At 42.5% G+C, this 16913-nt stretch overlaps 1 protein-coding gene across 1 annotated transcript; it reads right to left on the bottom strand.

Annotated features, from left to right (window-relative positions):
* Nucleotides 1-2896: 2896 nt before the first annotated feature.
* Nucleotides 2897-10072, bottom strand: CUNH6orf62 (chromosome unknown C6orf62 homolog). Its single transcript, XM_062628758.1, has 5 exons — nt 8480-10072; nt 6339-6515; nt 5625-5747; nt 4651-4785; nt 2897-4193 (listed from the first exon to the last, which is right to left on the bottom strand). Exons 1-5 carry the CDS (start codon nt 8606-8608, stop codon nt 4068-4070), a joined length of 690 nt encoding a protein of 229 aa, XP_062484742.1. The 5' UTR covers nt 8609-10072; the 3' UTR covers nt 2897-4067.
* Nucleotides 10073-16913: the final 6841 nt, after the last annotated feature.

The raw sequence follows: 16913 nt of genomic DNA, 5'->3' as shown, positions 1-16913 counted from the left end.
CTTGCCTCAGTTAACGTGTAGAGCTGGTGCACCCTTCCACCACATCCATATTGTCTCATCAGCTTCATGAACAACTGCGGTGCATCCGTCAGGAAGCAGCACCTACTGCTCTAGATGGAACTGCCATTTCTTCCTCAGCATTCCTGACAGTAAGAATGAAAGCCAAACCCTACACAGAAATATCCTTTCTGTGCGCTAGCAATACTAAGGGACAAGTAATAACACTGGCTTTATGGTTAGGGAAAGAGTGGTTTACATGTAAAGATTATCCAAATGAAAAATTCCACTAAAAGACTTCCAGAATAAACACCACTGAGGCTAGTACCATTCTTCAAACACCCATGCTAAGCTGTTCCCCCTTTGTAAGACAGTATTAAAACCCTTTATCTCACTGCTTCCTTTCAGAAAGCTGTTCCAGGATCTTAAGCTTATGTATGCAGCTTCCAAATTTGCTGCTGCAGTAAGTACAAAACTAAAAAGGGAGAAGCTTTTCCAGGCTAATAAAAGAAAATGGCAGTTAAATGAACTCACAGCATGTATCTGCTTAATGCATGTAAATGTAGTCTAGTAATTCTTGGCTCTAACAGCTACTGTGCTAGCGGCAGGAATCTTAATGTAGTCTCAAATGAAGCCTGTAATAGCACATTAGAGTAATCTCACACTTAAGGAGCAAAAAACCCCCTTAAGTGACCATTCTCAGCCCCTAGAGATCCAGATGTAACAGGAGATGGTGTTCATTAACTGTAACTGAACGACTCCGCATGTGATGAGCACCAGAAAACACCATGTTCTCCCAGCAGCAAAACAGACGCAGACAGGGACAGACGCCTGCAGAATTTTCAAGCCAGGAGTACGCACAAGCAACAGGAATCTATGGCACTTGTAGTAGGTTTGAAAGTAATTTTAAAGCTAATACATTATGCCTTAGCACGTCAACAAAGAGATGCAGTCACTCACAAGGACCAGAGCACCTACCTGTAGTGAAGACTGATCCATATTTACAAACAACAAAAAAAAAAGCAGAGGATCAAGTATGTCTTTCAGAGATATACTTTTGTAAGTCTGGAAAATTGAAACTGGCAAAATTACCATCTTTCCACCAGCTTTGTTTTGAATAGGCTGAACATTCTGATATGAAAAAAAGAAACTAATAATCAACTTGTAGCAAGGGATCAGTGCCTTCATTTAAAGCTTTCAGTGCTCAAAGGTCAGTAGAAGCTTTGAGGAACTGATTTCTTTTTGCAAGAGAAACACTGATACCCCCAATGTGTTTCTAGTGCCTGATCTATCAACACAGCAATTTTAGTGTAACAAAATAGCTTTTGAGAAGCAATTTGTGCTGTGAGGCATATGACAAAGGGCATCAACTGCAAACTAGCTATAGACCTATTACATTTGGGCAACGCTTGTACAAGCAGTTCTATCCGTCCTGCTGTATTTTTGATACTACTTGTGCAGCTTAAGAGGTCTGACAAACGAAAGGAAACTATACAGCCATGTACACGCTATGACACTTAAGTTTCTCCTTGTTATCTGGAAAGCACACGAGCTTCCCATCAACAGACATTTTTTTTCAATGCAAGGTTTAATGGGCATTTGCCTACTTCATTTTCATGCCTCTAAATTTATCCCATTGGCACTTGCCAAGTTGACATGACAAATCCTTAAGCAGTAGCCTGGCAAAACTCCCATATTCAGGTGAGATAGAGCATATTTCAATTCTTGCTATTAGCATATCCAAAGGAGCCACAACAGTAGGTGATAACCAAAATTGTCTTATAAAAGAGCTTTTTCTTTACAAACAGCTCCACCACCAACTAATCTGGTTTAGTCACAAACTGCTTTGTGAATGTTAGTTTCATGAGATAAAACCTAGGCTCTGAAGAAAGCCTACCAAAAAGCCACTAAGCTGCTGCTAAGAGGGCCTGAAACCAAAAGCTTAGGTATTGTGAACTGCTCCCCTTCACTTCTGAAGGGCATTTTGCTGAAGTAACTGAATAGAAGAATATTCCGAGATTGAACTAGCAGCTCCAGTGAGAAAGAGTGGGACAATTTCAGGCTTAATCTTTTCCTTCAGAAGTCATCCTGCTTAAGCAGAGAAAAAGATACCTTTCAAAGATGCCAAATCTTACCACCACCAACATGTAAAAAGCATTTGTATGCAGCCATTCAGGCCAACACCTCAAGGCTGCTAAGAGAAACCAGAATGAAGAAAACTCCTAATGCAAGAACTACTGTCATTTCCTTTGCTAACCAAGATAGCTACAGCCATATTCTCACTGCTGTGAGATGATGTCCAAAATGACACATTAAGAAACGGCGGGATTGTACTTGGAAAGCAAAATCCAAACTCATGAAACTTGAACATACAGGACCTTACAAAACCCATCTTGAGCTTTATGTGAATGCTTGGTATTATGTCTTACAGGTCATTCAAAGAAGGGAAATTTTAAGTACTATTACAGCAGGTATGTTGATTACTAAATAGTCCAGAAAGTCTCCACATTCTGTGAAGCAGCATTTTCAAGATATTTATTTGTGACTTAAGGCATTTAGAGTGAAGTTGCTGCTTTCAGGTGGTGTTTTTTCTAGGGTGCTCCAGTTTAACCTGGAAGACTTTATGACCAAAGAACTAGAAATATCCACAATCTAATAGTACAATAGTATGTCAGCGATATTTTTGACATATCGCTATACAACAGTACACTAATGATATGTTTCACAGCTACTTTTCAAAACAAACATTTCACTCACATATGTAAGAACACCTCTGCCACTAATCTTTGTTAATACCATTTTGAAGTCTGTATATTTTCAGTGTTCGTAGTGGGTGATACTGTCAAGATGCAAGACTACTAAAATTCAGTTCACAGGATTTCTCCATAAATACAACCAGTCATCTTTCATCTAATTTATTTAAGTTCCATTTTTTTTCCAATTCCAAATAAAAGCTAAATACAAGTTTTAAACAGGTAAGCACTAGTTTTATCCAAAGGGAGCAGGCTTATGCAGTTTTACTCCAGTAAAGTACTCAACCCTTAAGCAGAGCCTTCTTTGTCATCAAAACTATACAGTAGTCTTCCTTTTATCATTGCACAATCTTAAAATGTTCTGTCAGAACCAACTTTTGACACTCCAAACACTATCTTACATTGTTTTATAACATCTAATCCAGAAGAAAAAGAAAAAAAAAAACAAAACAAAAACCTCGATGGGTTTTCCATAAGAAATGTTTTAGAAACCAGTATTTCCTGCACAGTTCACCTGCACGTTTACAAGTCTCAACTCTCAAGAAAAAATAATCCTCTACCAACATTGTTTCTGCAGCTATTATTTTACTTTATTTTTAGCTGCTTTAGCAACTTCAGACTCCTGGTCTGCCTCATCCATACAAATGCACTCAACTTGAAAGAATACTTCATACAGTTATACAGCAACTTGGGAAAGAGATCCAAAACAAAAGTGCCAGTAAACTTAAGACATGGCCCAGCAAAATAAAAGAGGCAAGAAATGCCTACACATTAAACGAGATGCCTTTTTTTCTAAAGACAGATTTCTTTCCCACATTTACTTCCTATTGTAATAGCCACTTTTCTGTTCATTAAAATGATTGGTAGTGCTCTTTGATACAATCATTAACAGCAAAGCTGTAAGGCTTTTATAGCCCTTACATTCACTTCTCACCCTCCAAATACTGATGGTTAACATTACAGATGTTAGGGGGCATGACCAGCACAAATGGGAACACCACCACAAATGATCACCTTGTGCTTTCAGATACATTTGTTTCAGTGTACAGTCCCTTCACATTTTAGCAAGATGCTGATGCAGTGCAGAAGGTGCAGAGCATCCTCTCTTTCACAAGGTCCATGCAGAAAACATCTAAAAAAAATTGTAAAGTTCTGAGATACAAATGATAAAAATAATCCAGGATGATCAAGGTTCACAATGTATAGTGTTCTGAACATGAGTCCATTTTCTTCTAAATTCTGAAAGAATAAAGTGGTGAGGAAAGTGAAAATCCACTGCTGCATTCTGTGATCTTCCCCATTTTGCTGGCCAGAACCTTACTCTGGCATGTAAGGACGGAGGTGATCCTCTATGGTACCAACTGTCCAGTGAGTGAGCTGCTCCTGTGGCAGGTACAGGCAGATGCTGCATAACTTGAAGATTGTAGCTTTGTTTTTTGGAGTCTAAAGGCAAAGACAAAAATCTATTAAACATGAAAGTTAACTCAAGACTAATAGGCAGATGCCCAGCAAACCCAATCCTTAGCTTGCCACTGGTTGGGAAGAACAGTACAGACATTTAAAAGCCACTGCTTCACTTGTATGAACAGCCAGAACTCACTAATAGGCTGACATCTGATACCTAAAGTATTTTCACTATTCTGTTCATTCTTCACTTGAATCACTTCTATAGTATCACCCAAGTTAAGCCAATTTTTATTTTTTCCAAACCACTGTTAAACCTATTTTAAACCTTATTTTTTAAAAAAGGTAATTTTTGTATGTATTAATCCTATTTATAGCACAAGTTTCCTCTGAGACTGTTGAAATTCAAGCATGAACGCATGAGCAACTTTTCTACTTCAGTATTTTGCAGCAAGATCATTGATGTTCCCCAGAAGAAAAAGCGTTTTGCGATTACCTGCAAGTGCTGTCTGTCAATGAAGAGAAACACTGACTGGTTAGGGTTGTTGACAACAATTCCAGTCTTGTCCTTTCGGCTCAGAACATGCAGAAACTGTTTTTCATAGTCACCGTGATGAAATTCAAACTTGGCCTGCATTGTGTGAATGAGGGAATAAAACATTTAAGAAACTAAAGCTCACACTTAACTGATTTCCTCCCATCTGGAGCTTTACAACCACTTTTGTTTCTTTCCTTCTCCCGTCTATGAAAAGCAGAAACTGGGGACCACAGAGATGACAGCACACTTGACTCTTGGCACAATTTAAAGAACTCCCAAGTTTCATTCTGCCAACACTGACATCACTTACTGCAATGACATACTAACAATTCAAAGGTACAACATCAACTGCATTTGCAAAACTGGATTTAGCTTGTTGTGGCAGAAACTCCTGGTGCATCAATAATACAGCACACATTGCTTCAAACTACTACTGCAGAACTGGCACAGAAAATACATACAAATGTTCAAAAAACTGAATGCAAACAGCTAAGTTTAGCTACTAAAAAAAAAATTAGTCTAAAATGTTTGAAATTTATTTCAAGGTAAAATCATACTGCAAGAATTCCATCCATCTCAGATTCTCTTTAATAAAATACAGCAACTTGGGATACTCTGAAAACCTTAATGACACCATCATATTTAGACAAAGATTCGACTGTACTAAAAGCCACATACTAACATGATTCATGCACCTGCAAACACGCCATTTACAAAGGTCCTTCAGTGACAAACTTTGAAGTGCTAAAAAAACAGTGCATAAAGATGGAAACAGAATTTGGCATTCAAAACACTGACTGCTTCATAAACAGAGAGCACACTTTAGCATCTACAGAAGATGCATAACTTTGCCAACAAATTGGTTAAGAAGAGAGTACTTATTCTCCCCTCCAAGTGCAAGTCACTGAATGAAGTTAAACAAAAATAATTACCTGAACAGGCCTAAAGGGTTCATCAGATCCCTTCCACCGAGAAAACAGGAGACAGACTATCTTCTCAATATCATTACGAGGCCAAAGAATGAAGTCCATCTCCTGTGTACAGCCAATCACATCCTGTAAGTAGCAAAGTTCTGTACTTAGATTCCCTCCATTAGTAAAAAACACAGATCAGCAAATTATCTACACAAGCACACAACTGAAAGGCGGTATTTATTACCATATTTGTGCAATGCTCCAGTTGTATTACTCATAGCCCAACTAAAAGTCTTCCTTACCTTCCACTGAAATTTAGTATCAGTATCCAGTTAACATAAATTCCCTTCTAAGGAACTTTCAAGAAAACATTAGCAAAGACTATCTTCCAATATTTGTAATGAGAAACCATTTAGCTCTGCAGCAAGAGCTGTTGCAAGAATTAACACTACACCTAAAGAACAAGGATAGCAAGAAGAGATAATTCCCTAGGCATAGCTGAATGAGATAGGTGAAGGGTAAAGCTTGAGCACTAGGTATTTAAACAGACTTTGAGAATACATACGTTGTTACCCTTCAAAACAGACCGCATAAACACAAGCCCACAAAACCTTCATGCAGCAAAAGAGACAAAAAAAAACACAACCCAAAAGCAGGATTAGCCTTAAGAGCCTCAAAGAGCAGCACAATATTGGAAACTATAACTCAGCCAAGTGTGAAGAGGAACTTTACCCTGCGCATAGACTGGTAGCGGGGTGCATGAAGCTGTACTACATCCTTCTGCAGAAGCTCTAAGGAACTTTCCAAAGAATAGCTGGAATCCCGCACACCTTTCAGGATATTTTCTTCATAATTATTGGTCATGACTGGTATTACTTCAGACACTTCAAAAAGCGCTGACTTTTTCTTCTGAAAGAAGCACAGGTTACATGAAGGTTATAATCCTTTCTATGCAACTATAGATAACAGTTTGTCGGGATTTGTGATTTTCTGTTAGCATTCACATCTGAAGGGCACATCGCATCAATGAGGACTTTGACACAAACACCACTAAAACATACATGCAAAATTTTAGAAAGTAAACAGAATCAGTGCAACAACTTTTATAAAAAAATTAACATGTTTTTTTGTAGTCTGCAAAGATGCAGATTTACATGACGATCTTGCATACAGTAAAGCTGTATCTAAACATGAACAGAACTGCCCTTTTATCACGTAAATACATTACTTCAGGCCAAGAGCTCTCTGCAAATCAAGCAACACTTTTTTTTCCCCCTTTGCAATACTTTAAAGCTGGCCTTTTATGAAAAAGGAAATCTTTCAAAGCCACATCTGGTAACTGCGTGATCAAGGTCCAATCTGAAGTTAGCTGTAAGTCATAACCTTAGGAGGACTATTTTGATTTGCTAAGTAACTTTTATAGTCACTACAAATATCTCAGTCTCTCTCAAGCAAGGCCAAAATATTATCAGGGAATTTGGAAAAACAGTTTCTGCTGCATGCAAAATTGCTTAAAGTCGTGTATCTGCTTCTAACAGATAGACAGTATCTGTTACAGCTTACAGCTCATGAGAAGTCTTGACCTATTTAAGAACTACATGACAGGCAAAGCATATTTTATCAAATAACCCCCCAAGCCACAGGCCAGAACATACATAATGGGCAACTCTGTGACAACCAAGCTAGGCTGAGCTAAACACCTACTTTAAGCAAACTGTCACTGATGGACATCTTCAGTTCACTATAAGCAAATTCTGTAGGATTTAAAACAGGCATCTGCAACTAATTTCAACAAAGCAACCAGAAAGTACTGTTAATGCTCCAGCTGAAACCATCAGAGTCATATCATCTAAGAAAACCTAATTTTTACTACTGCTTGAACATTCACATTTCTTTCTATTTTTGACATTTCTTTTCTATTTTGACTTTGACAGTGCCAGGAAATTACATCCCACTATATCCATCTGTTTGCAGTAGAACTGAAGAACAAAAGCAAACTGATCTTAAGAATTAAGTGAAACTTTCAATTAAAGTTCAGAGAACAATCATCACTAAAAAGCACACAGCTATTAAAGCAAATGCAAAATCCATACATCTGAAGGGATTAAACACTTTCAGTGCTCATCTACATGCACTTCGTGCATTATGAACTCTGCTACCATTTACTTCTATCTTCACTTCCTCATCATTTGTTCAGCACATTCTCTTACTACACGCACCTACTTTTCTTCACCATCTGTGGACAGAAACTCTCCTAAAACTGTGGGTCTATAGTTAGCTTTAGAAATACCACCAGGCTCCCCACCCTGGCCCACAGGCAGGCACACAGCATTCAGCGGCAGCAAAAGCAGCCAAGCAAGGACTTCATCTTTTGCTTCCCCGCTCCCTTTCAAAACGGTAGCAGCAGCTTCACATTTGGGCCATTTCACTATTGCATTTCACAACCCTTCCCTTCAACTGCCAGTTCCGCCCTTCTGCTTTAACCAGATAGTTACTTTAGCAATTGAACCAACCAGATCTCCCTTTTCAACCCAACTGTTCACAGCCAGCAATTACACAATTCAGACTCCAATTAGGCTCAATACATTACAATATTAACTTTGAAAAACCTTTACCCAATTCAGAAGTTATCAAGTAATCATTTAAGGGGGCACTGGCACCTCTACATTACAAACCTACAAATATGTGAAAAGCCAAAATGACAAACATAAGCTAAATAAATATGGTGATTAAAAGAAAAATGATAAAAATAAAAGGGAATCTATTAAGGATAAACCATAAAATGCAATCGGGCAGCAAGAGTTTACACAGCATAGTTAATATCCATCACAACAGACAACACAGCATGAAAGAAAAGATTAAAACTAAGTTACCTTGTCTTTGAACACAAAGGCAATGTACATCTTGAAGTCAAACTGGTCAGCTAAAGATTCTTTTTTCTTTCTAAGCTGAGCACGAAGTCTGTTCAGAGCTTGTTTCTTCCGGGAGTTTGGGTCCCCCATTTTGTAACACAGGTGGTACTAAAGCCTTTGGAAACTGTCGCTAAACTATGGGCACCTTTTCGTAAGACTCAAGTACAACAGAAACAAGTCGTTTGATTCCTGCTAATATGACTAAACAGATAAAACGCTAATGTAACCCAAAACCGCACCTCAGGCACTATTTTACAAAAATGGCCTTTCGGAGGGGTCAAGGAACAAAGTAAGTAGCTGTCCAGCCATGCCTGGAGAAGGGATTTTACAATAAACCAAGAAGTAAAACCCCTAAGAATTTTGAAGACAAAAAAAATTTAACAGTTTAACTGCAGGAATAAGTGGGTAAGAAAAAAAAAAAAAAAAAAAAAAACAACCCACAACAAACGTTATCACAATTTATGTGTACAACAAAAAGCAACTGGCACAAGCCGAATCCATGGGGAGGGGGGTACTTTTGCTCTGCTTACAAAAGAAAAAAAAAGTGAAGCTGAAATTACAAATTGCGTTTTACCCCAGCCAGATCCATGATTCTGATTATTATTATTCTCAGCCTTCCACTACTGCTATGTTGCCCACCTTATTTTTTTTCCCCCCTTCAAAATTATTACAGTTGGTGGAGAGCAGAGAAAAGGGTGCAAAGGACAAGTGCACATCTTAGGAGGTACATTTCTCTGCCAACAACAAAATCAACTACAGACAACACAGTGATGGCTTGCAGGGGAGCAAAGAGAAAAAACAGAGGACTCATTTCTAACTTCATCCTGCTCATCATCAGGCACATCACTGACCTGCGGCTACTGCTGCCAAAGAGAAGAGGGATCATGATGGCCATAGATGAGGGGCGGGCAGGGGTTTAAGGGACAGTATTATCCCACCTAGAGACTAAAACTCAAACTAGTGCCCCAAACCCAGGCTCCTTACCAGTGGGAGAACCCTATATCCCCCAGCACCTCACACACTTCCTGGGCTGCTGACCCCCCGCGGATCCTTCTCTCTCTGCTGCTGCTGCGCTCAACAGCGAGCACGGTTAACCGAGGCTGTGCATGGCCAACGCTTCTCGCTTCTCCTTACACCTCTCCCTACACAGAGTGGCAGAGGCTGCAGCAAGCAGGCCGGCGGCCTGTGCCCAGAGCGGCGGGACACCCCGCAGGAGGACGGTGTCTCCCCTCTCACTTCATGGTCACGACTTGGGAAACATGGGAGAGTTTTGCTCCTGCTTTTCTTGCAACACAGGTTTTTGGTGTCGAATTTTTGAGAGGTTTAAAAACTAAAAATAAAAACCTGCAACTCTAGGTTGCAATTTTAAACCTCTAAAATACCCTCCCCCCAAAAAGTAAAACCCCAATTATCAAGTTATTTTCCTCCTCTCTCCAGACATTTTTTCCCCACCCCTGGTGTTTGATTAGTCGGGGTTAGTAAGTTTTTAGGTTAGGAAATTCGTCGGACCAAGTTAAGAGAAGGGAGGAAAAAGTATTCCTCCCTCCTCCTCTCGTGAGGAAAGGAGAAAAGGAAAATAAAACCAAAAAAGCAACCCCTCCCAAAACTTCTCCCCCCACACTTAGGCAAGAGACTGAGAGACTCAGACAAGAGACCGAGCCCGTGGCCCGCTCGCTACCCGCAGCCGGCGGGCGCAGGAGGAGCAGTGGAGGCGGCGGCGCTGCTAGCAGCACGGAGAGGAGCCATGTCAAGATAAAGACACGAAGCCGCGGAGCCCCCCCATGCCTGCTGCAGTAGACACGGTGACCGGGCCGCCCGCTCTGCCGCTGCGCAGCCCCAATCTGGTCCCCATAGTCTAGCTCAGCGCCCCGGTGCCGGGGAGTGGGGAAATGGTGGCGGAGAGAGGAAGAGGAGGAGGAGGAAGAGGAGGCGGCGGCGGCGGCAGCAGCAGCGGAAGGAGGAGGAGACGGCGACGGGTCTCTGCGCTAGTGGCTCCTACGGAGGGCGGCGGGCACAGAGATCCCGGAGTGGCGGATGGGGACGGACGGAAGACGGATGAAAGAGCTAATGCGAGCTTCTCTTCGCCCAGGCGGTGCCGGGACGTCCTCGGAGGCGGCCGGCAGGAGTGAGTGGCAGCGCCGCGGTGTGCGCGGGTAGCTCGGCACGGGAGCGAGCGCGGAGCGGAGCTGCGCAGCCGGCACCGACCACTCAAAATGGCAGCGCCTGAGTCACACAGGCACCGCCCTGTCCGCAAAGCGCAGGCGCGTTCTGCCGGCGCGTACCAAGAGCTCTAGTCCCCGGGGTGGGGAGAGCACACGATGGACTCTTGTACTTCGGGCAGTAAGGCTCAGCGGTAGCTCGCTAGCCACGGGCACGCCTTTTCGGGGCAAGAGGGGAGCACATCCAGCGGCAGAGGACCCCCGAGCCGTCCTCACGGTGAGAGTTGGGGTCGCACCTCCCTGCTCTTCCCCCCCGCCACTGTCACACCCCGTGTCATAGCCCTGGTGCGCCATGTGACGCCGGGTGGACAAGGACTGGGATGGAGTTGCACAACAGCAGTTCCGTGGGGCAGGGGGTGAGGGGGAGTAACGTTATCGCGGCAAACGCCTGCTTCACGAATCTAGTCGCTCCGTCCTTTCCCCGTACTCATCGGGAAGCGAATGCTTAATCGTGTTTACACTTTAAAACACTGTGATTTATATTGGTAAACGCAGCTTTTCGGTCTGGTAGCAGCACGGTTTGTTCAGTTCTTTTCAGCCCGTCATACGTGTGTGAAGTAAACTAAATTAGCGAATGTAAATCCAGCGTTTACTAAAAGTTTACATGGCGATGGCCTGGCTCCAGTACCGATCTTGCATGTTCCTAAGGTACTTTCCAACCCTAACTATTCTATGATTATATAATATGCTTAAAACAGGCTGTGTTACTCTGTGCTGGTGGTTGCAATGCTTCCAAGGAGGCGGGCTAATTGTTGTAAAGCAGTAATTGCTATTCCACAGACCCAAACCTAATCCTCGGAGAAAAGTAAAAAGAGAAAAGTACGCAGGTTTATCTCTCTACTGTGAGGAAAGGCTTGTTCCACCCTCCCTGCAATGGAAGTGCAGTGAGGACAAACCTCACTTTTACCTGACGTCTTCCCTTCCCCAGGGTGAGAAGGAAGAATTACTATCTTCAGCACTGGGCACAGGCATTTGGTGCCCACCCCTCCTGTATCCCCGCTGGGAAAGCCCCACCACCCAAAATAACCCAGACTCCATAGGTCTCAGTCTTTTTTCCCCATTTTACTTGTCCCTGCTGGTTTCCCTTGTTCTCTCCTGAGAACTATTTCCCTCTAGTACTCCTTTCCTTTACACACTTTCCCTTGGGCGCCTTTCGGTTGGATTTTCCTCCTGCCTGCCTTGCAAGCAGCTGCCATGTTGTAGCCCTTAGACCTTGTTCTCCTCACACAGCATGAGTCAGGCCCTCTGATGCAAACGCTGCATCTTGCCTTCCCCTTCATAGGCGTTACCCAGGACGCTCCTCTCTTGTTTGAACAGGAGCAGAGCAGAAAGGGAGTAATTTTTACCCACTTCCTTACAGACTGTTGTTCACTCCTCATGGCAGTGCCTGTTGGAAATCACCCTTTGTTTGGAGGTAAAAAGCAAAACCTCTACACAGGAATACTCTACTGCTGGGGCTATTAAAAAAAATGCCAGCATTTTTAACCTATATTATCAGTCTGGCCTTAATGAGAGCAATGCTTAGATACCCTTTTTTTTCCAGTCATAGCACTTTTGTTTGCCGTGCCCCCCCCACCCCACATGGCATTTTGTGCTGCAGTCTTGTGCCTGCTGCTATTTTAAGCCGTGACTCACACTTGGCCTGTGACCCTCTTTGTGCTGGCACTGCCGATGCAAGGACGGGTGGCTGCAGCAGCACTGCGGGACACAAGGATTACCCGGCACAGAAGACCCTCTGACAGAACTGGCGCCTTTCCTACCTGCAGAGGAGAAGGGAAGGAGTTTTCTTCCAGCCCAGTAACTCCAGCTGCCCTCTCAAGTGAAGGGATGTGGCTGCAGCTACTGCTCTTTGTCACAAGGGATTGAGCAGCTGCCCAGCCCCGGTTGAGGAATGCAGCCAAAAAAATCCGTCAAATGTAGTGCTGGCACTACAGTTTTTCTTCTGGAGGACTTTCTAGAAGAGCTATGAGGACTATACGTACTTAGATGAAATATATATATATATATGCACACACAGATATGCAGAGGAAACAGGAGGTCGAGTACAGAGTATTACAGGTTAAACAGCTGCCAGCTGTCTCCTGCAAACTTTGGCTGCTCGAATCTTTCCACAACATTTCAGGAGGAGATGGGGAACTGAAATCACCCCAGGTTCCTTGTGTATAGATTGCTGCTTCTCCTTATAAAGGAGAACCAAACACAGAGAAGACTTCTTCTTTTCACTCATGGGCTAGTAAAGATATCCTGACAGTGGTTACACAAATGAGTACATCAACCAACCAAAGTATGTTTATTATACATATATGTGCAGAAATAGCTACACTATTAAAGCCATGAGTAGTAGCTGAGTCTTGTACTACATTTATAGTTTGTTGCTTTTCCTCCATCATGCAAAATGATGAAGCTCATATAGTAGGAAAATACCAGCATCTTGGTTAAAATATGTATTTTTAAGTAACATCACTGAATGGAGAGTTAAGAATTATCAAAATAAATATTTATATAAAACTGACCTTCTCTTGAGCTGATAATTTTATATTACTGTTTTGCTTCTTACTGGTTATGCAATGTTGTACCATTTGAAAGAGGGGCTTTGTGCCTGAAAGCTGGCGTGTGTTTTGCAGTTACAATACTTGGTCTAATGACAGACTGCCTCTCTTCAAATCTAGTTTAAAATTATGTAAGCTTTATCATGAAGAAGAGAGAAATGTGCGTGGTATATAACACAAACCCGACAAGTGGGTTGTGGCAGTATATGCAAAATACATAATTGGGTTTTTTTTTTAGGCTTCAGTCCCATTAGCACAGCAAAAACCGTGTTCCTTGTGCATGTTAAATCCAGGCTGAGCACAACAGTGAGTAGAGTGGGTCAGGTTCTGTTTGGTTAACACAGCACAGACAAACAAGCTAGTGTCCTTTAGTCTTTCTCCCAGAGTGAGGAGCACTTGGTAGGTTTCCATGTAGCTGCAGTCCCATGGTCTCTGAGGAATGAAATGCTTGTGTATCCCTAGGGACTTTGGTCTCTGCAGCAGAGGGGGTAGACACTGTTCAGCTGTCATCCTGGAAAAATAGAGGATCAGGCAGCATGGGCAATAAATCGTGTGGAGGTAGGAGAGACCTGGCCACAAAATTACATTCCTTGGGAGAGAAGATGTCCGAGTAATGTAGTTTTGAGAAGTACTGTGAGTTTGGAATATCTGGTTCCTTGTGTATTTTTACCTTTTCTGCTCTGAAAAACTTTAATTTTCTGTTCACCATTTTATTGTTTCCATGCTGTTTTCAGTGAAACCAAACACTTATTTTCTTCACATTTCAGTTGCATAATAACTTGTGGAGTTTTCTCCTGTAAGTTAAAAAAGGATTGGTAACTTTATAGGAAGACCTTGTTGTCTTTTTTTTCCCCAAATTATGTGATTTCACAGTCTAATTCCTGTTTTCATAATTAAATGTTTACTTATAAGCACATGGGCAGAATTGTATGCTAATGCCTCTGTTCTTAATTTCCAGCTCAATAATTAGTTAATTAAAATGTAGCAATTTCTAGTTAATAATTAGTTTGTAACAGATTGTATCAAATTGATGTATATGGTATAGATATAGTTAGGAAGAGAGGAACTGTATTCTGTTATCTTTCTGGTTATGCTTTCCATGCATACTGTACTGGCATGCATATGTTAGAAGTAGTATCAGCCCTGAAGCTACTTGCTTCAATAACAGAACTATGATTAATTCAGTGCCAAAATGTTTATGCATGAGACAAAAGTAAATTAGTATTCTTTCTAAATTCAAACAACACAAATTAGATGGCAGTTAAAACTCTTTCATATACTTTGGAATATAGTGTGATTCACTGTTTTCTGCCTTTAGAGAAAACATTTGTTTCTAAGACGTAACAGGAATGCTTTTGTGCACAGAAATGGCAATGTTTAATGCATAAAATATTCCTTACAGCATGCTGTGGATAACTGTATATCTGCTGCACAGCTACTGCTACATAATTAAAGCTTCATTCATCACTTCCCTATGCCTTGCCTTCTAGTCATAGGGCTCTGGTCACAAAAGCAGCCATATATTGTTGGGCACATGAGGTATTGATCCTAAGCTTCTATCTACTGTCGTTGGGTTTGTTTCATCTAAATTAGTATAATCCTTCCTTTGGACAGAGTTTCAAGCATCCTTCCGTCCTGGTTAACCTAGGGAAAAGAAGACAAATCATGAACTTCTTGTCGGTAACACACGAAGCACTCCTCTATACGACCCCAGAAACAAGACGCTGAGGGACGGGAAGCGTTAGGCACTGTGATGCCACGCTGCCACCTAGTGTCACCCGGCAAATTGCGCGGAACCCTTTTATCCCTTAGCTAAATGGCCTTTTAATTGGGCAGAAAGGCCAAAAAGCAACAGCAAGAGACCCGAGAGCTACAATTCCTGTTTATTGATTCAGCGATCTCGGGGCTTCCTCTCCTGCAGCACTCTGCAGGGCTTGCACCCAGAGGAGAACTGAGACACACATAAATGTCTTACATTTATGTGCTTCAGAGGCACAATGCTGCACTGACTCCCTTGGCACCCTCCACGGTAGTTTTCTGCATCTAAAATAGTTACAGTAGTAGTTTACATTAAATACTAAAAAAAACAAAAGAAGTGTTTATGATATTTACTTAATAGTGTCATTTATGAAATACAAAATTACAATGTAGTTTACCTGCACTTAATGTAGCAGGTAGAAATAAGAGTCCTTAAGCACCCTAGAGCTAGATAATTATCTGTGGGTTACAGAGCCTTGACAAAAGGCCTTGACAAAAGGTACAAGGTGACCATCAAGTAGAAACACCATTTTGCCAGTACTTGATTCAGATAGCCAAGTCCAAGCTCTCTCTGTGTAATCCTGACGAAGTTTCCACACACCGGAATCTAAGCAAGACTGGACCCCAGAGGTAGTAGAGACTATCTAGTGCCTTCCCACCTATTCCCATGTTCCCAGATTCCTGGAATCATAGAATCAGCTAGGTTAGAAAAGACCTTTAAGATCATCAAGTCCAACCTTTACTCCACGACTGCCAAGTCCACCACTAAACCGTGTCACTATATGAACTCCCAATAAGCTTTTTTTCAGCTGTCATTTGCTATAAAAACTGATGACATTTATTAGTAGCAATGGAGTACAAAAGCTCTGAAAATTACACATACTGCCATGAATAATCTAACAAGTTGGCTAGGCTGTATGGGAAACCTCAGTGTGTTTACTTAGGCTCATCTGAAGTGCAAATAGTTCTCAGTATTCGTGACAGAGAGGGTTTTTTTTTATGAAACAAGCTAAAACGCATTATATTGCTGAGGTGAGTAGCTTGAGAGAGGACGCCTGCAACACCGGAGTGGCGTGGGGAGAGATCGGCCTCCAGGAGCCTCACCTCAGAGCGACAAAAGCCATTGAGGAGGGAGCCTCAGGTCCTCAACAGGACTTGCGCAGGAGCCGGCACCTCAGCTCATGCGAGCAGCTGACTCACCGGGGACGGAGCCAGGAGGCTCGGTGGCAGCTGTGAGCGGTTAAAAACCTGCCCAGGGAGCACGGGCGACCAGGAGCGGGTGGAGGCAGTTTGTGCGGCAGTTCGAGCGAGGTGACCGCCTGGTCAAGAGGACTTGACTGGAGCGCAGGAGGAGGAAGGACTGCTTGTTGTGCGGGGAGATGTAGACGGACCGATCGACCAGAGAGATCATGGTCACCACTCGATCAAAACCTGTGGTTAGGAATAACGCGGGTACCCAGACTGAGCCTTCCTGAAGACATGCGGCCGTGCAGGTCTCTGGCTGCAGTAAATGACTGAGCCTGGCACTTGTACTGGAGAGAGCCAGTGACACCGCTTGTGTGAGGTGTGAGCAAGTAGATGACCTGCTAAAGCAGGTGGTTGAACTGAGGGAGGAGATAGAAAGGTTGAGAGCCATCAGAGAGTGTGAAAGTGAAATTGATTGGTGGAGCCACAGCCTAAGGCAAGGGCAGAGGGAAGTGGTTGAACAAGTGATAGATCCCCTTCCCTCCTACCATTAGATAGAAGGAGTGAACTTAAGGGACAAGGAAGTATGGAGGGAGGTCCCTCCTTGGAGAGGTAAGCGAAAAGCCTCACAATCCCTTCCTTCCTCCCAGTTGCCCTTGAGTAACAGGTATGAGGTCTTGGAAC

Source organism: Pezoporus occidentalis, unplaced genomic scaffold (assembly GCF_034315485.1).
Source record: "Pezoporus occidentalis ecotype Australia unplaced genomic scaffold, CSIRO_AGI_Poc_V1 ctg322, whole genome shotgun sequence".
NCBI classification, from domain to species: domain Eukaryota; kingdom Metazoa; phylum Chordata; class Aves; order Psittaciformes; family Psittacidae; genus Pezoporus; species Pezoporus occidentalis.
The sequence above is the reverse complement of the archived record's forward strand: the minus strand, read 5'-3'. Positions and strand labels throughout refer to the sequence as shown.

What these genes read in the sequence shown, in the direction of transcription:
- CUNH6orf62 (XM_062628758.1), bottom strand. Translation starts at nt 8,608, where the DNA reads ATGGGGGACCCAAACTCCCGGAAGAAACAAGCTCTGAACAGACTTCGT. An exon ending in CCTTTGTGTTCAAAGACAAG is followed by an intron (nt 6,516 to 8,479) that starts GTAACTTAGTTT and finishes TGCTTCTTTCAG; the next exon opens with AAGAAAAAGTCAGCGCTTTT. An exon ending in AACCCTTTAGGCCTGTTCAG is followed by an intron (nt 4,786 to 5,624) that starts GTAATTATTTTT and finishes CACACAATGCAG; the next exon opens with GCCAAGTTTGAATTTCATCA.